General features: G+C 44.3%; 1 protein-coding gene across 1 annotated transcript in view; it reads right to left on the reverse strand.

Annotated features, from left to right (window-relative positions):
* WDFY4 (WDFY family member 4) overlaps positions 1-23338 on the reverse strand; it is a 213579-nt gene that overhangs the window by 23985 nt on the left and 166256 nt on the right. The window contains exons 32-33 of the mRNA XM_063127391.1: positions 16383-16612; positions 14873-14982 (exon numbers count right to left, since the gene is read on the reverse strand). Of these exons, the coding sequence (XP_062983461.1) occupies positions 14873-14982; positions 16383-16612 (340 nt within the window). The remainder of the gene's footprint in view (positions 1-14872; positions 14983-16382; positions 16613-23338) is intronic.

A 23338-nucleotide genomic window follows, 5' to 3' on the forward strand; every position in this document is an offset into this window, starting at 1 on the left:
CTTCCTCCCTCAGGCTTCACTCATTGATCAGGGCGGCAATTATTCAGGTTTCCTAAGAGAAATCCCTCATATTGCAAGCCTTGCCAACTCTCATATAATTTGGCAATGTTGGCCAGAATGTGATGTAATCATGCTTGACTTAGAAGGGAATGGACCCTTGTGCATGTACTTGCTAGTACTTGGTCTTGCCAGATTCCCTGGGTGAGCGGGGAAGAAGATGGCAGGTACCTATTTGGGCAGCAGTCCAGAATTGTGAAGCAATCACGCTCAGTTAAGAAGGGCATGGACCCTGGTGCGTGTACTCATAAGGAGGCAAGTGCTTCGTCTTGCCGGATTCACTAAGCATAGTGAATTCAACACCCAGCAATAGTTAGCTCTTGGAGGGAGCTTTATAGACAGGATGGGGTCCAGTTGCTGGACATGGGCAATGACTTATTTCTTCAGGAACTGTGGCAGGGGTTGATGGAGGTGATGCACTGCAGGTGTGCGGGGGGCGACTAAGCAAGTGGCTTGTCCCCACCCATGGCGTGTGGGCATCAGGAGCAAGGATAAGGTTGGTGAGCATTCTTAGGCCCCATTATGGTGATTGGTAACAACTGAGGCCCTCATTTGGGAGTCTTGCAGCACCAGATGATGGGATAAGGTAGGGTGACCATATGACCTGATTTGCCCAAGTTTTTGATGACAAATCCGGGAGGGGGAGGGAAAATCCGGATTTTCCCAAAGGGCAGCTCTAATGGGAATTAACAAAAATGCTCATAACTCCCATCATTTTTTAAGATAAAGACATGAAACTTGGCACGATGGTAGCTCTTAGGAAGGGCTTTAGTCATACCAAATTTGAAACAGATCCGTTTATCCATTGATTTTTTAGGAATTCTTAAAAATTGAGGTTTTAAAATTATTATTTTTAAAATAGTCATTTTTAAAGATAAAGAGCAGAAAGTTGGCACCATGATAGCTTTTAGGGAGAGCTTTAGCCATACCAAATTTGAAACAGATTTGTTCATCCATTGGTTTTTAGGAATTTTTTTAAAATTTGAGGTTTTAATTTTTTTAAAAAAAATGCTATTTTTAAAGATAAAGAGATGAAACTTGGCACAATGATTGCTCTTAACAAGGACTTTAGCTATGCCAAGTTTGAAACATCTGTCCATCCACTGAGTTTTAGGATTTTTTTTAAAGTTTGAGGTCTTAAAATTATTTTTTAAAAATGACATTTTTAAAGATAAAGGGCTGAAAGTTGGCACCATGATAGCTCTTAAGGAGAGATTTAGCCATGCCAAGTTTGAATCAGATCTGTTCATCCATTTTTTTTAGGATATTTTTAAAAGTTCAAAGTTTTAAAATTATTGTGTTTTAAAACTGCAAGAGCCATATCCTTCAAACTCAGGTTGTCAAACCTCCTCTTTGGGGTGTTGCATATTGAGCAGTTTCAGCCCTTGACATTAAGGGGATCTCCAGTCTTAAGGTAAGAAGTCCTGGGCAAGCAGGGCACCTTTCCTGTTGCAGATTTGGTGTGCAGTCAGGTACCTGGAGCTCAGCAGAGGCAAGGCATCCATAAATCAAAATGTGGGAAAGGAGAGGTCAGTCAAAGCTGCCCACAGGGCAAAACAGAATGGGCCAGAGGCCTTTTTCTCAAATTTCCACATCATGGGCGATAAAGGGTCATCTTTAGAGAAAAACTCTCACAACCAACAGTAAGGTGCCAGTCAAGAGAGAGGCTCTCTTCTTTGCGGATGCCCTGTTGCTGCAAATATTGGAACCTGGCATATCATTGCTTTGCTTCGCTACCACTTCCCTTCCACTTCACTTTGTACACTTGTGAGCTAGGCTCTGACTGCACTGCTGGGATGCAATGCAGAACATTTGAAATGCATACCAGAGAAAAATAGATAGATTTGTGGCTTTAGCTGGCTGGCATATCACTTAGAGACAGAGTTAGACTGAAGCCACAACTCAGAGATGGCTGTAGCTGAGCCCCGAGAGGCTGCTGTACCACACAGAACCTTTTTAAGAGTGTCTCAGAGTCTAGTTTTGGTGCAGGCAGAGGTAGCTAGCGGTGGAGTTTTTTTAAAAAAACAAGTCACCAGATGCAACCAAGCCATAAGCTGTTGCCCTACCTCCAGCCACAGGGTTCAAGTGCACAGCCTGGCTGGACCGTTGGGAGACTTTGGCAGAGAGAGGGGGGGTGGGGGATTATTTGAGGCTGGAAATGTTGGCAGGCTGGAATAAGGCAGAGAGAGGCTGAAGACAACCCAGATGCACCTGTAGCTTGGCCCTGAGGTTGGCTTGCCACGCAGAGTGTTTTAAGAGTGCATCAAAGTTGTGCAAAAGGAGAGGAGGTGGAGGCGTTTGGTGGCAGAGGTTTTTAAAGTATTGGGCAAAAGGCGGGAAAAATAATAATAATAATAATAATAATAATAAATGTAAATGTTCGTTCGAAAAAGACATTATATCTCCAAAAGTTCTTCACCGATTGCTTTGAAATTTTGACACAACGTTGCATTCGAATACGCGAGCGTTGTTATGTAAATGCAGGTTGCTTACCTGTAACTGTAGTTCTTCGAGTGGTCATCTATGCATTCACACATATGGGCTTTGCGCCTGCGCAGAGACCAGACCGGAACCTTCTATAGCTGAGTGGAACGTTTTTGGCGGGAAACCCTCCCCCACGCTACCGCGCACGTCCATGGGGTTCCCGCCCTTACCTCAGTTTACAGGAGTCTGACATTGTGCCCCCATAAACATGAGTGTAATTTCAATAAAGTACATTCCATGTATAACTGTGTCATTTGTAAGTCTCACACCACCAAGTGGGGATGGTGGGTGGGTTGTGTGAATGCATAGATGACCACTCGAAGAACTACAGTTACAGGTAAGCAACCTGCATTTCTTCTTTGTGGTCTCTATGCATCACACATATGGGCGAGTAGCAAGCTGACATATCTTTGGAGGTGGGTTGGTGCATCATCTGAAGATCTCCGAGAGCACTGTCCTTCCAAATGAGCAGTCGTGCCTAGCACGGGTGTCCAAACTGTAGTGCCTAACAAACGTGGATGGAGTGGACCACGTTGCAGCTCTACAGACTTCTGTCAAGGGAACACCTCTGCTGAAGGCAACAGATGTTGTGACAGCTCTGGTAGAATGAGCTGTCACAGGTTTCACAAGCTCTAGTTTAGAGATAGCGTAAGCAAGTTCAATTGTCTCTACAATCCAGCGTGACAGTTGCTGGCATGAAACAGGGAGTCCCTTATAAGGCTCAGGTGCTTGATCGTTTTCCAAGGCAAAAGTTTGAAATCTTTGCCACTTTGCCGCGTAAGATTTTCTCGTTGAAGGCTTTAGTGATGCCAACAATATATGGTCTACAGTTAAATCCTTGGTACGAGAGGAGGAATGGATGATATTCTCCATGCCGTCATCTTGAGGGTCGACAGGTTTGCGTGTCGAACCCTGCCCTGGTGTCGAGACAACAGTGTCGGTATTGGCGGGAGTCTGATGTAATTCCCGTCCGACAGTCGAAGGGCGTGGAAGAACCACGTCTGTCGAGGCCACCACGGTGTGATAAGGATGCAGTCCGACCTGTCCGACTGGATTTTGGCCAGCACCTTCATCAACAGTGGAAACAAAGGAAAGATGTAAAGAAGATTTCCTTTCCAGGTTCTGGTGAAAGCATCTCCTAGCGAGTGCTTTCCTCTTCCTGCTCTGCTGCAGAACCTGGAACAAGCTGCGTTTTCTTCTGTAGCGAAGACATCGACAGCAGGGAGGCTCCAGTACCGAAAGAGAACGTCTCTTACTTCGGTATCGAGCTACCATTCGTGGTCGACGTGGAAAGACCTGCTGAGGGCGTCCGTGATGATGTTTTCCTTGCCCGCTACATGGATCGCCGTCAGGTGAGTATTTCTCTTTATGCACCAGTTCCAAATCCTGAGTGCCGATCGATTCAGAGGATGAGACCTTGTCCCACCTTGTCTGTTGATGTACGCCACTACCGTGGTGTTGTCCGTCGCGATCAGGACGTTTCGGCCCTCGATCATTTGTGAAAAAGTTTTTATTGCATTCTCCACCGCTAGCAGTTCTAGGTGGTTGATATGATGTTCCCTCTGGGAAGGAGGCCAACGGCCCTGAGTTGTGAGGGAGTCGCAGTGTGCTCCCCATCCGATCAACGATACATCCGTCGTGATCGTTACCGAAGGAGTTTCTTGCTGGAAGGGAACTCCTTCTAGGAGCGTCGACATCGAAAACCACCATTTCAGAGATGCCCTTACTTGCGTCGGGATCGACAGGTAAGTTCGCTGGGCATCGTGTCGAAGATCGAAAGTTCTTAAAAACCAGGCCTGCAATATTCTCATTCTGAGTCTTGCAAACCTGATGACTGCAGTTGTAGCTGCTATCAAGCCTAATAGCCTCTGAATTGTCCATGCCGAGACCTTTCGGCGGCTCTCGGTAGCGATGGCTAACTCTTGAAGGGTGCTTGCTCTGGTCGAGGGCAGGTATGCTCTCCCATCCCGAGACGATAGGGTTACCCCTATGAAGTCCAGCTTCTGCTGTGGGGTCAAGATGGATTTCTCCTCGTTGACCCACAGACCCAACGAGACCAACAGGTTGAGGGTGGTTGAAATGTCCGCTACCAGATCTTTTTTCGGGACCGTGAAGTATCGGGAGAAAAACCCCTGGTTGAGTTCCTCTGCGGGTACTGGAGAGATGGCTCCTTTCGCTAGGAGGGTCTGTACCTCGAGAAGCAGAGGAGGGGATGGCGCCGTTACTTTCACCCCCGAAGAAGGAGGAAGGACATCGAGCTCAATGGCATACCCCGAGTTGATGATAGTGAGCACCCAGGAGTCCGATGTTATTGACTCCCATTGATGGTAATGTGGTGCTAGGCGGTTCGCAAAGGGAGGTGGATCTGGGATAAAGAAGTCAAACCCACTGCTTCTTAGAGAAGTCGGGCTGATGTTTGCTTTGGAGCTGTTGTTGCTGCTGCTTCTGCTGACCTTTCGCTGTCGACAATTGTTGCCTGGCTATGGCTGAAGCTTCACTCTGGAAAACTCGTGCCAGCTCTTTTTTGTCCTCTGGGAGATGTTCACATAGTGATCCTATTTTCTCCCAGAGGAAGAGCTGGTATCGTGCCATGGTAGCCTCGTAGGCTGATGCCCTGATGCCCAAAGAGGCAGAGGAGTAAATTCTCCTGCCCGTATGGTCCAACTTTCTGCCTTCTCTGTCCACGGGTGCAGAATGTGCCTTCTGTGAGTGGCCTTGAGCCGACTCCACTACGATCGAATTAGGTTTGGGATGTTGGACCAGAAACTGTACATCTTCCTCTTGGACTCGATAGAGGGTCTCTAGCCTTTTCGATGTGGCTTGAGTCATAGCCGGTGTTTTCCAAGATAATTGAGCCGTTTGCTTTAAAGCATGTGGAATAGGGATGGCAAGTCGTTGGTTGGTTGTGGACTGGAAAATGTCGTAGATTGGATCGACGACCGATTCATCCATTTGCTGGATCTCCAGTCCTAATGCCTGAGCCATTCTAAGCATATGGTCAAAAAATCTGACCATATCGTCGGAAGGGGAAGAAGGGTCCTTGTCATGAACCTCATCTTCTGGTGAAGGCATCGATGGAGTAGCCGACAACCCTGACTCAGAATCCGATGGGTAATTATCCTCAGGCAAGGATACTGTAACCACCTGGAGGTCTACATGCTCCGTCGGTACCGTGGTAACCACGGCAGTCGATGCCGATGGCTGCGTACGGTGTCGAGGCGTCAACACCGTGGACGTTTGGTGGGCGGGCGGTGGAGGCAGCGGTAGATGACACATCCTCGTAGGCGGAGGGTGCGCATAATATTCTTCTTGAGGGTACTGGTGGTCACCCTGGAAGTATCGTTGTGGGCGATATCGATCCCATACATAGTCACCACATACTGACTGGGGATAAGAGTATTGAAAAGCTCCTTCCCATTGACGCCTTAGAGTGTGCCTTGGCGAAGGCGGTAGAGGGATTAGTCCCTGAACTTCTTGCAGCCTGGCAGGCTCTCGGAAAGAGGCCGCTGAAGCCGAATCCCGCAACTCGCCCTCCGATAGACTGGGAGGATGTGTCGGTACCGTAGCCATCGGTACCGACTGGGATCTTGATACCGAGGGAGGCCTCGGTATCGAAGCGGTCGGTATGGCAGGAGGAGTAGAGTGACTCCTAGCCAGTTCCGCCGTGCGGGATGACCCTAACAAGGGTTTTTCCGCGTCTCGCTTCTTCTTCTTCTTTTTTTCCTCCATTTCAGAATAAGATTTGGGAGTCCGGGCCTTTTTGGAGATTTTCCTGGCCGCGGAACTCGCCAGTGACCGTCCAGGCGTTAGGGGTATCTGAGCCCTATTAGCCGCTCTGGAATGTTCAGGCACCTCAGTGCAACGGTCATCAACGGACTTACTGGCTGCCATTTTGTCCATTCTCGAAGATTTGGGAGTCCGGGCCTTTTTGGAGATTTTCCTGGCCGCGGAACTCGCCAGTGACCGTCCAGGCGTTAGGGGTATCTGAGCCCTATTAGCCGCTCTGGAATGTTCAGGCACCTCAGTGCAACGGTCATCAACGGACTTACTGGCTGCCGTTTGTCCAGGCGTTAGGGGTATCTGAGCCCTATTAGCCGCTCTGGAATGTTCAGGCACCTCAGTGCAACGGTCATCAACGGACTTACTGGCTGCCGTTTGTCCAGGCGTTAGGGGTATCTGAGCCCTATTAGCCGCTCTGGAATGTCCAGGCACCTCAGTGCAACGGTCATCAACGGACTTACTGGCTGCCATCTTGTGCATCCTCGAAGATTCAGCCAAGACTCAACTTTATGGCCTTCACCTAGGCACAGGACCCACAGGGAGTGCCCGTCAGTTAGAGGGAGCTTAGCTCCACATTTCACACACTTGCGAAATGGGGCCTTAACTGGCATACGGCTAAGCGCTGTGATCGAAATCGCTGAGGAAAATCTAACTACTAAAAAAAAAAAATTTTTTTTTTTTTTTTAGATAGAATAGAAGAAAAGATGTTAAGAAGTGAGAAATAAGCGAAAAGAGGAAAGATTTGAAGTAAAAAAGGATTTTAAAGAGAAAACGCTAAGAGGTCTGGTTCTATGGTCTAAGCACAATGGCGGACGACGAAGAACTGAGGTAAGGGCGGGAACCCCATGGACGTGCGCGGTAGCGTGGGGGAGGGTTTCCCGCCAAAAACGTTCCACTCAGCTATAGAAGGTTCCGGTCTGGTCTCTGCGCAGGCGCAAAGCCCATATGTGTGATGCATAGAGACCACGAAGAAGAACTATGTTCTATATGGGGTCAAAAGTTTGTCTTAAAATCGAAGAAATAGGCCTCCTCAAAACCACTCCTGCTGATCATTGTGACATCGCCAACCAGTAAGCCAATCCACTGCCTCTGCATCCTCTCCTATTTGCATGTTCTCTCACAATTGGCTGAGTGAATATAGATGTCACACCTGTGACAGTTACACGTTCTGAAGAAAGGTAACTGCCAGGAGTTTCCACTAACCTCCTCACCGTAAAAACATCCTTTTTTAAAAACCAAACAATCTGCTTTACTTCATCCAAATAATGCCTCGCAGAAGATCACACTTAGGTTGTCATACTCGCAGAGTGGAAGCACTGCGACGAGAAATTGCAAATCAGACTGAGGAAGAACGGGCATCAGCAAACGAGAAAAAAAGAAAAAGAATGCCTTAAATACGTGTCAAGGAACCAGCCAAGCAACGTTCAGCCAGACTTGAGGATGAATCATAGAATCATAGAATAGCAGAGTTGGAAGGGGCCTACAAGGCCATCGAGTCCAACCCCCTGCTCAATGCAGGAATCCACCCTAAAGCATCCCTGACAGATGGTTGTCCAGCTGCCTCTTGAATGCCTCTAGTGTGGGAGAGCCCACAACCTCCCTAGGTAGCTGATTCCATTGTCGCACTGCTCTAACAGTCAGGAAGTTTTTCCTGAGGTCCAGCCGGAATCTGGCTTCCTTTAACTTGAGCCCGTTATTCCGTGTCCTGCACTCTGGGAGGATCAAGAAGAGATCCTGGCCCTCCTCTGTGTGACAACCTTTTAAGTATTTGAAGAGTGCTATCATGTCTCCCCTCAATCTTCTCTTCTCCAGGCTAAACATGCCCAGTTCTTTCAGTCTCTCTTCACAGGGCTTTGTTTCTAGACCTCTGATCATCCTGGTTGCCCTCTTCTGAACACGCTCCAGCTTGTCTGCATCCTTCTTGAAGTGTGGAGCCCAGAACTGGATGCAATACTCTAGATGAGGCCTAACCAGGGCCGAATAGAGAGGAACCAGTACCTCACGTGATTTGGAAGCTATACTTCTATTAATGCAGCCCAAAATAGCATTTGCCTTTCTTGCAGCCATATCGCACTGTTGGCTCATATTCAGCTTGTGATCTACAACAATTCCAAGATGCACGGTTGTGAGCACAGCAATCGCATTCTACAGCTTCAGATCTGCTTTGTTCTCAACAGAATGAATGCGACAGGCTGAGAGTGGCTGAAAGACGTCAACAAGAAACAGCACATCAGCGTCAAACACGACTCCATGGTAAACAATCACACAATTACAATCGCCTTGCATTCCGGTACAACCCAGCTGATGATTATAGTTTGAGGTGGCATGTTCTCATCGGCACTATGACTGAAGTGTGTCTATTGCAAGGCTCTTAAATTTAATGGAGAAACAAAAGGAATGTGTTGTGCTGCTGGAGAAATTAAACTGCCTCAACTTGGAGAACCACAAGAGCCATTACAAACTTTGCTTGCCGGATATACCGCAGAATCAAAGCATTTCCTATCTAACATCAGGAAATACAACTCATGCTTCCAAATGACGTTGTTCGGCGCAGAAATCATCACAGCTCCATTTATGCCAACTTTCAAAGTCAAAGGACAAATTTATCATAAAGCCGGCTCCTTCCTTCCGTTTCAAGATAGTCAACATAAATTCCTACAAATGTATTTCATTGGTGATGGCAATGATGAATTGAATGCACGCTGCGGAATTTATACCGGCATAAAAAGGTCCATCGTTTCAAAACTGCAACAGCTACTTCACGAAAAAAACAATTTAGTACATTTGTTCAAAACAGCAATTGACATGATGCCATCTGATACACACAAGATTGTTATTCATGCTGACAAAACGCCTGCTGGAGAACATGTGCGAAGATTCAATGCTCCAACTATAGACGAAGTGGCAATTGTTATAGTCAGAGATCAATCTTGACAGGACCTTTCAAAGGTGAAGATGTCCTCATTCCTCGCATTCCTATGATTCCAACAGATATGCCATTTCAATTTAAGAGATTGCAATTCCCAATTCGATTGGCGTTTGCAATCACCATCAACAAAGCTCAGGGCCAATCTTTAGAATTGCGCGGTTTAGATCTAGACACAGATTGCTTCTCACATGGACAATTATATGTTGCGTGTTCTAGAGTCGGCAAACCAGACAATCTCTATATCTACACAGAAAATGGAACAACTAAAAATATTGTATATCCACAAGCATTGTGAAATTAAACATATTAGAAACATCCGCTTCGTCTTTTTTTTCTTTTCAATTTAACCAGACTGAGCCACAGCAACGCGTGGCAGGGTACAGCTAGTAATAATAATAATAATGTAAGTGTCATCAGACATGACCAAGTAATAACCTGCAATAAGCAATATCCCAAGCCACAAGTGTGCAGCCTAGCTGGACCATTGGGAGACTTTGGGGGGGGTGGAGAGAGAGAGAGAGAGAGAGAGAGATTATTTGAGGCTGGAGGCTTTGGTTTGTCTGCAATGACTTAGAGTGAGAGATAACAGAGGCTGCACAGACAACCCAGAGACATCTATTGTAACTTAGCCCCATGGTGCTGGCATGAAACGCAGGGCATTAGGAAGAGGGTCTCAGAGTTGCATGTTTGTGCAAGAAGTAGACAGGAGTTCAAAGTCTGGATGTGCGAAGTGGTGTATATATAGAAGCTAATGTATATAAGTGAGAAGTGTGAATGGGCAAAGTAGTGTTCACTGCCACAACACCCACCCTAATGTTAGAGTAGAGAAACTTGTGACAATTATACACAAGCTTTTTTAAAAAAATTGAAATTAAAAAAAGCCAGCCATCCGGCCAGTAGCAAACCCTGTTAACAACAACAGCAGCTTGCAATGAGTGAAGATACAGTCAGAAAAGATATTTGACGGAAGGGAAGAATGTAACACACAGAGTATAGCAAAAGCTTCAAAGTACAGCAAAACCTACAAAAGTAGGAGTGAGTGAAGCTAATTTCAGATACATTGAATCTCTCACTTGTTGTTTATTTCAGTGATTTTAACATTAAGATGTTATGTAGAACAGATTTGTCTTAAATGTGTGCTGTAAAATCAGACATGTGACAAAGGCTATGTTCGGGTGGGCACGCCCCCTTGGTGCTGGACATGCCCCCTTGGGGGCGACCATGTTGTCCTCCTTTTTGGTTTCCAAAATATGGTCACCCGAGATAAGGGTTATTTCTTAGGCCAACCTTACTCACTCACTCACTCACTCACTCACTCAGAGTTTTGCAACCTGAGGGGGAGTGACATCGGAAGGCCCACCTACCCCAAAAGGGGAATCCTGACGGGTGGTGATAGACACACGTCACCAGTCGAGCTATGAATGGATCGCCCGATCCCAATTATGGCCAAGACGTTGGCCAAGATAGGATGCCCGCCTGGGCCTCCACCTTCCTTTGCAGATATTCTTAAATGAATGTGGCCCTATTTAAATCCCAAGTTCTTGTCTCGTCTTGTTATTTCCCCTTCCATTCGCAATGTTCATTTTTTATTTTGTATATTCATTTTGCATTTTTATATTTATATGTTTGGGAACAGGATAAGACAGGGTACCATCTTACCCCCAATGTTATTTAATATCTATATGAAGCTACTGGGAGTGGTCATGAGGAATTTGGGGGCAAGGTGTCACCAGTATGCTGACAACACTCAGCTCTGTTTCTCTGTGACATCTGAATCAGGAGAAGCCATGCACATTCTGAACCAGTGCCTGGATGCAGATATGGCTTGGGTGAGGGCCAATAAACTGAAGCTGAATCCCAATAAGATAGAGACCCTATGAGATGGCCATTCCCAGATCCGGAAATTAAGGTACTTCCCTGTTCTGGTGGGGTTGCACTCCCTCTGAAGGAGCAGGTCTGTAGTTTGGGGGTGCTCCTGGATGCCCAAGGTGGTCTCAGTAGCCCAGAGTGCCTATTACTAACTTTGGTTGGTATGCCAACTAACCCTGTCCCTGGATAGGGATGGCTTAACTACAGTGATCCAAGCACTGGTAACCTCACGATTAGACTACTGCAATGCACTCTATGTGGAGCTACCCTTGTACATGGTTCAGAAGGTGCAGCTAGTGCAGAATGCAGCAGCTAGAGTGCTCACTGGGACACATAGCCATGTGCACATAATACCTGTATTAAAAGAACTGCACTGACTGTCTATTAGCTACCAAGCTGGTTTTATTGTCACATAAAGCTCTAAACAACTTGGGGCCAGGATACCTAGCAGACTGCCTTCCTTTATACATACCCAGGTGATCTTTAATATCAGCAGAGGAGGCCTTGCTGGTCATTCCAAAATAAACAGAATGCCATCATGAAGTATCCAGATGGTGGGCCTTCTTTGTAGTGGCACCCATCATCTGGAAAAGCCTACCTCATGTAGTTCAGGAAGCAGAAAATGTGACATCCTTTAAATGTCTCCTAAAAACACTCCTCTACACCCAGGCTTTCCTTGGGCTGTAAGTAAACTAACTCATTTTGCTGCTCCTTCAATTGTTTTTACTGTAGTTATTTTGTTGTGCTTTTAATATTGTATTTTAATATTGTGAACCACTGAGAGATTTTATTATATTCAGCAGTGTATAAATGCCACAAATAAATGCATGTTTGATGGTTTAAATCTTTTTTACACCACCCAGTATAAAATGCTGCTAATAAATACATAAATACTCCTCAAATAAATGAACAGATTTAGATCACCATAGGGAACACCATCCTTAGGAATAAAACCTTGCCAACATGTCTAATACAGATTATTTCATACTAGTTCAATAACTGATAAACATGTTATTTCCATTTGTAAGTGACTAGCAAATAAACGATCATTTGATAAAGAAACTATTTAACGTGTTATGTTTGTCATTTGACTACTGCAACATCAAGTGTTGACTTGATTTGTGTGAATGGGACATCACAGATATAACACCATTTGTGTGAATGGGACATCACAGATATAACACCATAGATAAGACACAGATGTCTATATAACTTCTCATGCACAATATTTTTGAACAGAGTCAGTTGAAATATCCAACTGTTAGTTATTAGCTGGCATACATGAACATGTGAAACAAATTTTGTTAGAGAGCAGTCACTGGGTGATGTCTTACAAAGGTTGCAACAAATATTGGCTCAAGTCTTAATGAGCTATTGCTGGCATCCACAAAAGATAGGACCACTTTAATACAAAAGAGTGGACCCTGAACAAGCTCCATCTGATCTGAGGCAGTGTTAAGGATTCACCCGAGGAAGCCTCCTCAGACGAGGAAGTGGCGAACTTACCAGAGGTAGAGGGTGTTTCCTCCCCCACAGCTAGGCCAGAGACCGGCACATAGATAGAGGGAAGCCGTGAAACGGAGGAGGATGCAGGTCCCTTGGAGGAACCGCAGGCTAGTCAGACCCTGCCTGTCTCTCTTGAGGCAGAGGCAGAGACAGAGGCAGTTAGACCACCCAGCCCCTGTGAAAGGAGGCGTAGGAAAATGGCAGAACAGACTCAAGCAGTCAGATGAAGTATGCGCCTGCAGAACTGGCAGGAAAAAGACACTGAGCTTAAATAAGGGGCTGGGTCAAAGGGTGGAATAATGAGGCACAGCTGGGATCAGAGTGGGGTCATACTGGCAGGGCTTTAAAAGGAAGAAGCCAAACACTGGCTCAGCCTGGCAAACACCAATTACTCTCCTGATAGCCAGTGTGTTTCCTCACCTTGCCTCCTGACCATGACACTGGATTCATGACCTGGACCGGCTTGATTTACTTCGCTTGGATGCTGGACCCCTGTATTCTGGACGATTAACCCGGCTTTCGACATGGACTGGACTTTTGGCTCCCGCTTTGCTCTCTGCGCCGTGATATCGGCTCCCTTGCTTAGCTTTCCGACCCGGACCAGTAGGACTTTGCTTCCATACCTGTTGGTCCTGTCTTTGGACGGAACTTCTGTATTCCACTTAAATGACTATGTGTCTCTCAATTTACCTCTGCAAAAGCAGCAATTCTCTCCTGCATGCTTGGCCAGAGATTTCTGGCTGGCTAATGAGTCAAAGCAATAAAACACTTAAGATAACACCTCTGCTCTCGGCTGGTTTCTAAAAGGCACAACAGTGAGGCCTAACCTACATTTTAGCTATGCCACTAGGGGTATGGCTTCCAATAAGCTGGAAAGTTATGTCATAGTCTAGGGAAGGCCAACTAATGAGGCCTGTGGGCTGCATCCATCCCTGTCCAGTTTTTCTGTCCACCGCCAGCCTGCCTTTAGTCCATAACGGGCACTAGAAGTGGTCCCATGCTTCACAGTTACAATCTGACGTGGGAAGGAGTTGCAAACTGCTGCTTCTTGAAGTCACTCATCCACTGGGAAGGGTCACGGCTCAGTGTGGTAGAGCACATGATTTTCATGCAGAAGGTCCCAGGTTCAATTTACGGCATCTCCAGATAGAGCTAGGAAAGAATCCTGCCTGAAATCCTGGGGTGCCATTGAGCTGCCAGTCACTATTGGCAATACTGGGCTAGATGGCTGACAATAAGAATCTTAGTCTGTGGCAGCAAAAAGAAAAGACATGAACACCTCTTTGGGATTTGTATTTTTGGTAGATTCACCCCCAGGGACAAAATTTAGAACACTCAAAGAGTCAAATGTAATAAAGCTAAGCAGGCAATTTCCCTTCTATTGATTTGAACAGCATACAATTTTTTATTGGAATTGATAATTTTTCAGCATTTTGTTTGGTTCTATTTGGCTTGGATAGCACAGGAATGTTGGTACGAATCATATCTACAAGATGCGCCATACAATGCCATGAAGGGCGCAATGAACAAAGAACTTCACCTGTGGCCCTCAGTTAGGAATGGGAGTACTAAGGATTCTTGAGCTCACCAAAATTATTCGAACTGTTTTTCAGTTTTTTAAAACCCCTGCAATTGTTATGTTTTTGTTGTATTTTGATGTATTGTTTTAATCAGTTTTTTAAATGATTATAATTCTTTAACTGTGATCTATTTTTCAAGAAAGGCAAGATACAAATCAAATAAATAAATCAACTTCAAAGCTCAGTTTAGCTCACTCCTATTCTTGTTTGTGGCCTATATTTTCAGTTCATTTGAATGGGGAAAGTGCACATTTTGAATGGGGAAAGTGCACATGTTTCAAAGGTGTGCTCTTTCCCCCCTGCCTAAAGCACAAAAATAAGAATTTTTAGAAGTATTTTAAGTGTACAATTTAAAAATGCACCCTTTAAATTGTGCATTTTTAAAATTGCATATTTTAAAAAGTGCACATTTTGCAAATACGAACACAAGTTCAGAAATTTGCCAACATTTTCTGATCATACTTCATTTATATTTGCAAATGGGGCATTTTTTAGTGATTTATGCACTGAACTTAAATTCTTATACATTTATCCTTTTATCAACATTAATGGGAGTTGCTCAAATCCCATCTCCCTTCCTCTAGGCAATAGTCTTACCAGCACTTTAAATCAGATGGCACACTGCTGCCTTGACAGTATCACATTCCCTACTGTAAGTATAGATTACCATTCTTCGAAGCAGAGAGGTCATCCACCCCCTTCTCTTCTTTTCTTGGGACCAAGAAAATATAGTGATCAGAAGTTGGTCTCCATTGTCTTTTTTGGTCTTCTGGAAAGCTGTGGCAGAGAAAATAATTGTCTGAATAAACTGCAAACAGTTGAGTCATTGCACTTGTGGGATCAATGAAATGAACTATAAACAAATGAAGCGGAGCACACCCCTAGTTATCACTGCTCCCACTGCATGTACCTTGGTCAGGTAGGTCTGATACCTCCATGCCCAAGCTAAAGAACTCTCCTAGTACTAAATGAGAGGAGTCTTGGACATCCACGAAGGTGGAACAGCATTTCATTTGGCCAGCACTGTTCTTTGCCTTCCTTCTTATCTACCATGATGGCTGATTCCCTCCCAGCTCATTTCCTCTGTGGTGCAATGTGAGGATGCTGCAGAGGGCTCAGTTCCTGACACTGTGTGTACAATGTACAAAGAACAAAAGGCACACAATATTCCTTACCAAAAATCTACTCAGCCAGGAACAGACTTAAAGACAAACAAATATACAAACAAGCATTGTATGGCAGGAACCTTTATCACGTAAACTAATAGAGAGTTCTTGAACAAACAGCTAACCAAAATTACACAAAGAAATCACAACACAGGCATCAAGGAGTCCTTCCAGATGAGTCTTCTAACATGCAATCAGCTTGTCTGGATTTTATGGGGTGGGTGGGTCCAGACTTCATCCTCTTCCAATTGTAACCCTTCTATGTTTTCCCACTGCTTCTTCCCACACAAAAATCCCCAAACAGGAAGATGGAATAGCTGCCAAACAATTCCCTCTTGACTGGTAGCACTAGGAGCCATCCATCTGGAAGCACCACAGTTTAATTCTTCATTGAGACAGTCAGGAGCCAACATGTGTTAGGTGGAAATTCAAATAACTGTTTTCTTTTTAATTTCCTTCTAACTGTGCATGATATCCAATAACATTTTCAAGGACCCAAACTTCAGGCCTTTCTTATTAGGCCTCTTCAGACAACACACTAAGCCATAATGTTTAACTCAAAATACTTAACCACCATGGCTTAGCATGTCATCGGAACCGAGTTATTGTGCCCAAGGTCTACAACATGTTTCAGCATTGTGACATGTAGCCTTTTATTCTTCATGTAGCTCTTATGTTCACAGATTTTCATTTTTACCATTGTCACCCCTCATGTAATTTTGAATTAGCTGTTTGTTCAAGAATTTACTATTTACATATTAGTTTTGCCAGTGTGGTTTTTATAATGTTTGTTATAGGATTGTTCAGGAATCAATTGGTTTTGTTTATTAGCATTAACTTTTCAATTCTGAATGAAAGTATTAGCTTATTAGCTTATCCTACGCAGTGCTTGTATATTTGTACATAAAAGCCCCTGATAAAAGACATGGTCAAATGTCCACTGTGTTGCTTATACTCCAGCTGTAGCAGCAAAGTACTTTAAAGTCTTTGCCAAAAGAGTAGAATTGCTACCTCATAGTTTGTATCTGTAACAGGCAATACAAAAGGCAGGTGATGAAGTCCAGGCTAGAGTTAGATATTGCAAAGATGATGTCCCACTGCAGTTGAAGGGTGTGGAGGACTTCGAGGAGCCTTTGTTGATCGGAAAGAGAACTGAACAGGTAGTACAAGATGGCTCGGTTTAAGCTGCTGTGCAGGACTTTTATCATGTCCTCCTTGTGAAAAATAACCTTTTCTTTGACCTGTTAGAAAATAAGGAGGATCAGAATGCACTGGATCTGGGCATAGTCCATTTCATTGTGAATTAACACAGACATCAAAGATGCCTTTTAGCACATCACGGGTACCTTTCTGATGGAGCAAAATCAGAACATCTGCATTTCATTTGTTGCAAAAAAAAATAGAATGCTGTCTTGTTCAGGATAGAAATATGAATGATCCTCCAGGAATCAGGATTGATACTCAAAGCTGACATGCTTACTTAATATATTTGCTCTTAGTGTTCGTTTTTCTACTAATATAATTTTAAAGAGGTAATTAGGGCTCAGAGTGTCAAACAAACACTGAAAGCGGTATTTAAAAACTTGAGTAGAAACAGAAGCTTGCAGGAGATCTCACAGCAGAAACACAACTGGCCATTCCTTGCCTTATAAGCCTCCACTGGAAAGCCAGCAAGTTGATCCTGCTAGCGATCTGTGAAACCTGTCCTTAAATTTTATCCCACTGTGTTTTTTACTCCATTATCCCACAGTCTCTGATACCTACGAAAACTATTGAGTGTCTCAGATAGCCCAGCTTCAAGGATCCTGAGCAGCAGTATGTGAATATGCAGGTTGCTTACCTGTAACTGTAGTGCTTCGAGTGGTCATCTATGCATTCACACATATGGGCTTTGCGCCTGCGCTGAGACCTGAACGGAACCTTCTATAGCTAAGTGAAACATTTTAGGCGGGAACCCCTCACTCACACTACTGCGCATGTCCCTGGGGTTCCCGCCCTTACCTCAGTTTACAGGAGTCCAACATTGTGCCCCCATAAACATGAGCGTATACATAATTATTTCAATTGTATATCGCACCACAGATAATAAATGCATCATGCGTACACCCTGTATACCACCAAGCGGGGATGGTGGGTGGGTTGTGTGAATGCATAGATGACCACTCGAAGAACTACAGTTACAGGTAAGCAACCTGCATTTCTTCATCGTGGTCTCTATGCATCACACATATGGGCGAGTAGCAAGCTGACATACCTTGGAGGTGGGTTGGTGCATCATCTTAGGACCTCAGAGAGCACTGTCCTTTCAAAGGAGCAGTCTTGCCGAGCACAAGTGTCCAAACTGTAGTGTTTGACAAACGTGGATGGAGTGGACCACATCGCAGCTTTACAAACGTCTCTCAGTGGGACACCTCTGTTGAAAGCAACAGATGTTGCTACAGCCCTGGTAGAATGAGCTGTCACAGGTTGTTGCGGCTTTAGTTTTGAGAGAGAGTAAGCCAGTTCAATTGTTTCTATAATCCAGCGTGACAATCGCTGTCATGACACAGAGAGTCCCTTGGATGGCTCCCCATAACAAACAAATAATTGATTTGTTCTTCTAAAGTTCTCGGTCCTCGCCTTGTAAAAAGCTAGGGCCCTCCTCACGTCAAGCGTGTGTAACGATGCATCCAGCGGTGTTGTAGGATTCGGGAAGAAGGCTGGTAGGATGATGTGTTGAGATAGATGAAAGGTTGACACTACCTTAGGTAGGAAAGTTGGGTCTGTGCGTAGTACAACCTTGTCTTTATGAAAAACTGTGTAAGGAGCGTCTACTCTGAGAGCTCTAAACTCACTTGCACGCCTTGCAGATGTTATGGCCACTAGGAAGACAGTCTTGAATGTTAAAAGTCTACGATCTGCTGTGGCCATGGACTCAAAAGTTTCCTTGTCAGTGATTGCACTAGCCAGAAAACAAGACAAGGATGTCCGCTCTCGCCGGTCCTGTTTGTAATGGTTATGGAAGTTTTGACGAAGGCACTAAGGGAGGATGAAGAATTAGAAGGAATTGGAGAGGTAAGGGAAATAAAGTTCAACATGTTTGCGGATGATACTTTATTGACCATTAAGAACCCAATAAGAAAATTAGAAAGAATTAAATATCAGTTGAGGGAATTTGAAGAAATTACAGGGTTAAAAATAAATTGGTCTAAATCAGAGATGATGTTGTTTAATTATACTAAGAAGGAGGAAAAGGATTGGGAACATAAGGGAATCTCCCCCCTAAATGAAAGTTAGGGGGGAGATTAAATATTTGGGAATTAAAATTACAAAAAATTTAGAGAATCTTGAAAAGGAAAATTTAACGAGGTTAAAGAAAGAGGTATTAGAGAAATTGGAGAAATATAAAAGATTAAATTTATCTTGGTTCGGAAGAATAGCCTTAATAAAAATGAAGATATTAGCTAAAATTAATTTTGTGTTTAGGATGTTACCAATAAAAATATCAGACACTGAGATAAAAAGTTGGCAAAATATTATTAATAAATATTGTAATGGAGAAAAGAGAGCAAGAGTGAATAAAAATAATTGGTATCTAAGCCAAAAAAAGGGTGGATTGGGTCTCCCAAATATAAAATTATACTACGTAGCAAATAGATTAAGACATATTGTAGAAGCAATTATAGGAGTAGGAGATTTATACTGGATGGAAGAAAAAACTATAAGTAACATAGAGATGAATTTGGACAATGTTTTTTTTAAAGATGGAGGGAGAAAGTGGGTTGGAAGTATAGATAATCCACTCCTGAGGACTCAATGGGAAATTTGGAGTAAATTTAAAGGGAAGCTGCTTCCGAGCAACTCTCCCTTAGCACCGATAATAATGTTAAAGAATTTCCCAGAGGATCTGAAGGGTAGATTATGTAAAATATTAAAAGAGAAAAGTAAAATGAAATTAAAGGATTGGTCAAGAGATATAAAAACAAGAGAGGATATGGAAAAATGGTTAAAGGAGAAAAAATTATCTTGGTTAGAATATGGGCAATTAGAACAATGGAATAAAAAGTGGATTAAAGATAATAGAGTTTGTAGAAAGATGACGAAGTTTGAAGAGTTAATAGTAAATAAGGAAAAAGGGAAAGGAGGTAGTATAGTTTTAAAAGGGTTAATGAGTGAAATATATAAATTATTGTTAGAGAAGGAGTTTAGAGAGAACCCAGAGAAAATGGTATGGGAGTCAGATTTGAAGGTACAAATAGGGCGACAGAGCTGGGAGGGACTATGGAAACAAAGAGTGTTGAGAAGTTTATCAGTGAGAATAAAGGAGAACTATTTTAAAATTTTATGGAGGTGGTACCTAACCCCGATTAGATTGAATAAGATAAATAATGAGCATTCAGCAAATTGTTGGAGAGGTTGTGGGGAAAAAGGAACGTATTTACATATGTGGTGGCAATGCAAATATGTACAAAGATTATGGAAGATGGTGTTTTCAGAAATTGAAGAAATAGTGGGAATGAAAATAGAACAAACACCAAAGATTGCATTGCTGTCACTATTTGAAGATATAAAGTGTGGAAAAGGAACTATAGAGCTGATATCGAGTTTGCTGGTTGCAGCACGATTGATGGTAGCTAGGAACTGGAAGATTCAAGGGGAATATTCTATTGAAGAATGGTATAAAGAAGTATGGGATATAGCCATTAATGATAAATTGACATGTAATATTAAGTGGAGAAAAGGCGTAACTAAAATAAATGAGTTTGAAGGAATCTGGAAACAGTTCCTAATATTTGTGTTTACTAAGGGAAGTGGGAAACCGCCAGCAGAGGAAACGATTAGATTTTGGACTCAGGAATGATCCCGAGGTGGGGGGGTGAACTTTTATGTTAAGAATGATTATGTTGTAGTATGATAATGTATAGGTAATAGTTATTCAACATATATGTACTCAACATTTATTCAATATGTATGTAGCAGTTGTTTGATATTTTTCTTTTGTTATTATTATTACTATTGTAATGTTTTATGTATATTTATATAGTGTAGAAAACAAATAAAAACTATATAAAAAAAAAACACCTTTGTGAAGACCCTCGGTACCATGGCAAGTCCGAAGGGAAGGACGGTGAACTGGAACTGTTGCATGCCGATAGAGAATCGCAGGTAAGCTTGATGTGACTTCCTGATGGAAATATGGAAGTACGCATCCTTCAGATCCACCACAGTGAACCAAACCCCCTTGTGCAAAAGCTGGAGAATGGAAATTACCGTTGTCATAAGGAACTTTTTGGGGGTGATGTACTTGTTTAATCGCCTTAAGTCCATAATCGGTCGAAGACCCCCATCCTTCTTCGGGACCGTGAAGTAATGCGAAAAAAAACCCTGGTTAGTCTGGTCTGCTGGTACGGGACAGATGGCTCCCTTTGCTAGTAGGGTTTGTACCTCGAGCAGCAGAGGAGGGGATGGCGCTGTTACTTTCATTCCCGAAGAAGGAGGGAGGGCATCGAACTCGATGGCATATCCCGTGTTGATGATGGTGAGCACCCAGGAGTCGGATGTTATTAACTCCCATTGATGGTAAAAGGGTGCTAGGTGGTTTGCGAAGGATGGTGGATCTGGGATAAAGGAGTCAAACATGCTGCTTTTTGCTGAAGTCGGGTTGGCGCTTGTCTTGCTGGAAGCGACCCTGGTAAGGTCGTTTTCTTTGGAGTTGATGTTGCTGTCTCGGCTGTCCTTGATATTGAGAGCGCTGTTGTTGTTGTTGTTGTTGCTGAATAGGCGGCCTCGTCCAACGCCTAGGTCTATACTGTGGAGGAGGGCCAGTGAAGCCCATCTTTTTTGCTGTAGTACGGGCTTTATATATCGAGTCCAGCGTGTCATCAGTTTTGGTGTTGAACAAGCCCTCGCCGTCGAAGGGCATATTTTCAATCCTGGTCTTCATTTCATGAGTTAGATTGGCGGATCTTAACCAGGCATGCCTCCTTAAAGACACGGCACCCATCATGCTTTTGGAGTGGCAGTCGACCTGGTGCCTCGCGGTGGATAGCTGCTGTTTAGCTATAGCAAAGGCTTCCGCCTGAAAAACTCTAGCCAAGTCTCTCTTGTCCTCTGGGAGATAGTCACATAGTGACCCTACTTTCTACCAGAGGAAGAGTTGGTATCAAGCCATGGTTGCCTGGTAAGTCGAGGCTCTGATACCAAGGGAAGCAGAGGAGTAAATCCTTCTGCCTGTTAGGTCCAATTTCCTGCCCCCTTTATCTACGGGAGCGGAATGGTTCCTCTGTGAGTGGCCTTGGGCTGATTCCACCACAGTGGAGTTAGGTTTTGGGTGTTGAGATATGAACCCAGCATCTTTCTCTTGTATACGGTAGAGAGTTTCCAGTCTCCTTGAAGTAGTTTGTGTGGAAGCTGGAGTCTTCCAAGAAAGCTGTGCTGTCTGTTTTAAGACAGGAGGAAGGGGAATGGCAACTGCCACATTACTCTCAGTATGAAACACGTCATAGATCGGATCATCCATTGGGTCATCGGGCTGCTGGATATCCAATCCGAGTGCCTGAGCCATTCTCAGCATATGCTCTGAAAACCTGCCCATGTCTTCGGACGGTGAAGACGGATCTTGTGCATGTATCGCATCTTCCGGTGATCGTACCGACGGTGTAACTGACAATCCCGATTCGGAGTCAGATGGATAATCATCTTCAGGTGAAGACGGTCTGACAAGTTGCAGCTGTTGTTGTGCTGGCTCTAACTGCTCTTGATGAGCCTGTACCGTGGCGGTTGCGGTCGCCGTCGGTACCGTAGATGCGTGGCTATGACGGCAATGGCTCGGTGTTGGACAGGCTTGGTGAGACGGAGGTGAAGCCAAGGGAATTTGGAGAATCGTTGATGTGGGTGGAGGCTGGGCGAAGTAAGCCTCGGGTGGGTACTGGTAACTTCGCTCATGTGGGAAATATCGTTGTGGCCGATAGTAGTCCCAGTCATAGTATTCGTGCCTGGACTGGGATTCAGAATACTGGGAGGCCCTGTCCCACTCATGCCTTGGTGTGCATCTCTCTGTGATCGTCGGTCTCAGCGATGGTTGAGGTACAACGATAATTTCCTCAGTTTCTAAAGGCCCTGTCGGGTCCCGTACTGAAGCTGCAGAGACTGAGTCTCGAATTTCACCCTCAGATAGACTTGGGGGTCAAATCGGTACCGTAGCTGTTGTTTCTACTGTCGGTAACGAATGGGGTCTCGGTACTGAGACGGTTGCGGAAACCGTTGGTACAGCCGCAGCAGCTGAGTGGCTATGAGCCGGTTTGGCAGACCTCGAGGAGGGCTTCTCCGCGTCCTTCCTCTTTTTCTTCTTCCTCTTCTCCAAATCGGAGGAAGACTTTGGCGTCCAGGCCTTTTTAGTAATTTTTCTGGCCGCGGAGCTTGCCAATGACCACCTAGGCGTAAGGGGTATCAATGCCCTACTGCTCGCCATGGTTTCATCGCACACTTCAGTGCTGCGGTCTCCAATGGTCTTATTTGATGCCGTTTTGTCCATTTTCACTGCGTCTGTGGCCTTGAGGGCTTTCTCCCACAAAACGGCGCGTAAGCGGTTGGCTCTGTTTTTCCTAGTCTGCTTGGTAAATGCCATGCAGTGGTGGCAGGCTTGTACCTTATGACCTTCGCCCAAACAAAGGACACACAAGGAATGCCTGTCTGTAGGAGGGAGCTTAGCTCCACATTTAACACATTTTCGGAATGGGGCCTTCACTGCCATGCGGTTCAGGCGACCGCGACCGAAAGTCGCTGAGGAGAATCTAACTAACAATAAACTCTTTTTTTTTTTTTAAGTAAGAGAAAGAGAAGATATTAGAAAAAAGAGAAGATATTAGAAAGGATTGAAGAATTTTGAAGAATTTTGAAGAATAGGTGAAAACGCTAAGAGGTTCGTTCTAAAGGTCTAGGCACAATGGCGGACGATGAAGAACTGAAGTAAGGGCGGGAACCCCAGG

The sequence above is a fragment of the Elgaria multicarinata genome, chromosome 5 (genome assembly GCF_023053635.1).
Source record: "Elgaria multicarinata webbii isolate HBS135686 ecotype San Diego chromosome 5, rElgMul1.1.pri, whole genome shotgun sequence".
Taxonomy (NCBI): Eukaryota; Metazoa; Chordata; class Lepidosauria; order Squamata; family Anguidae; genus Elgaria; species Elgaria multicarinata.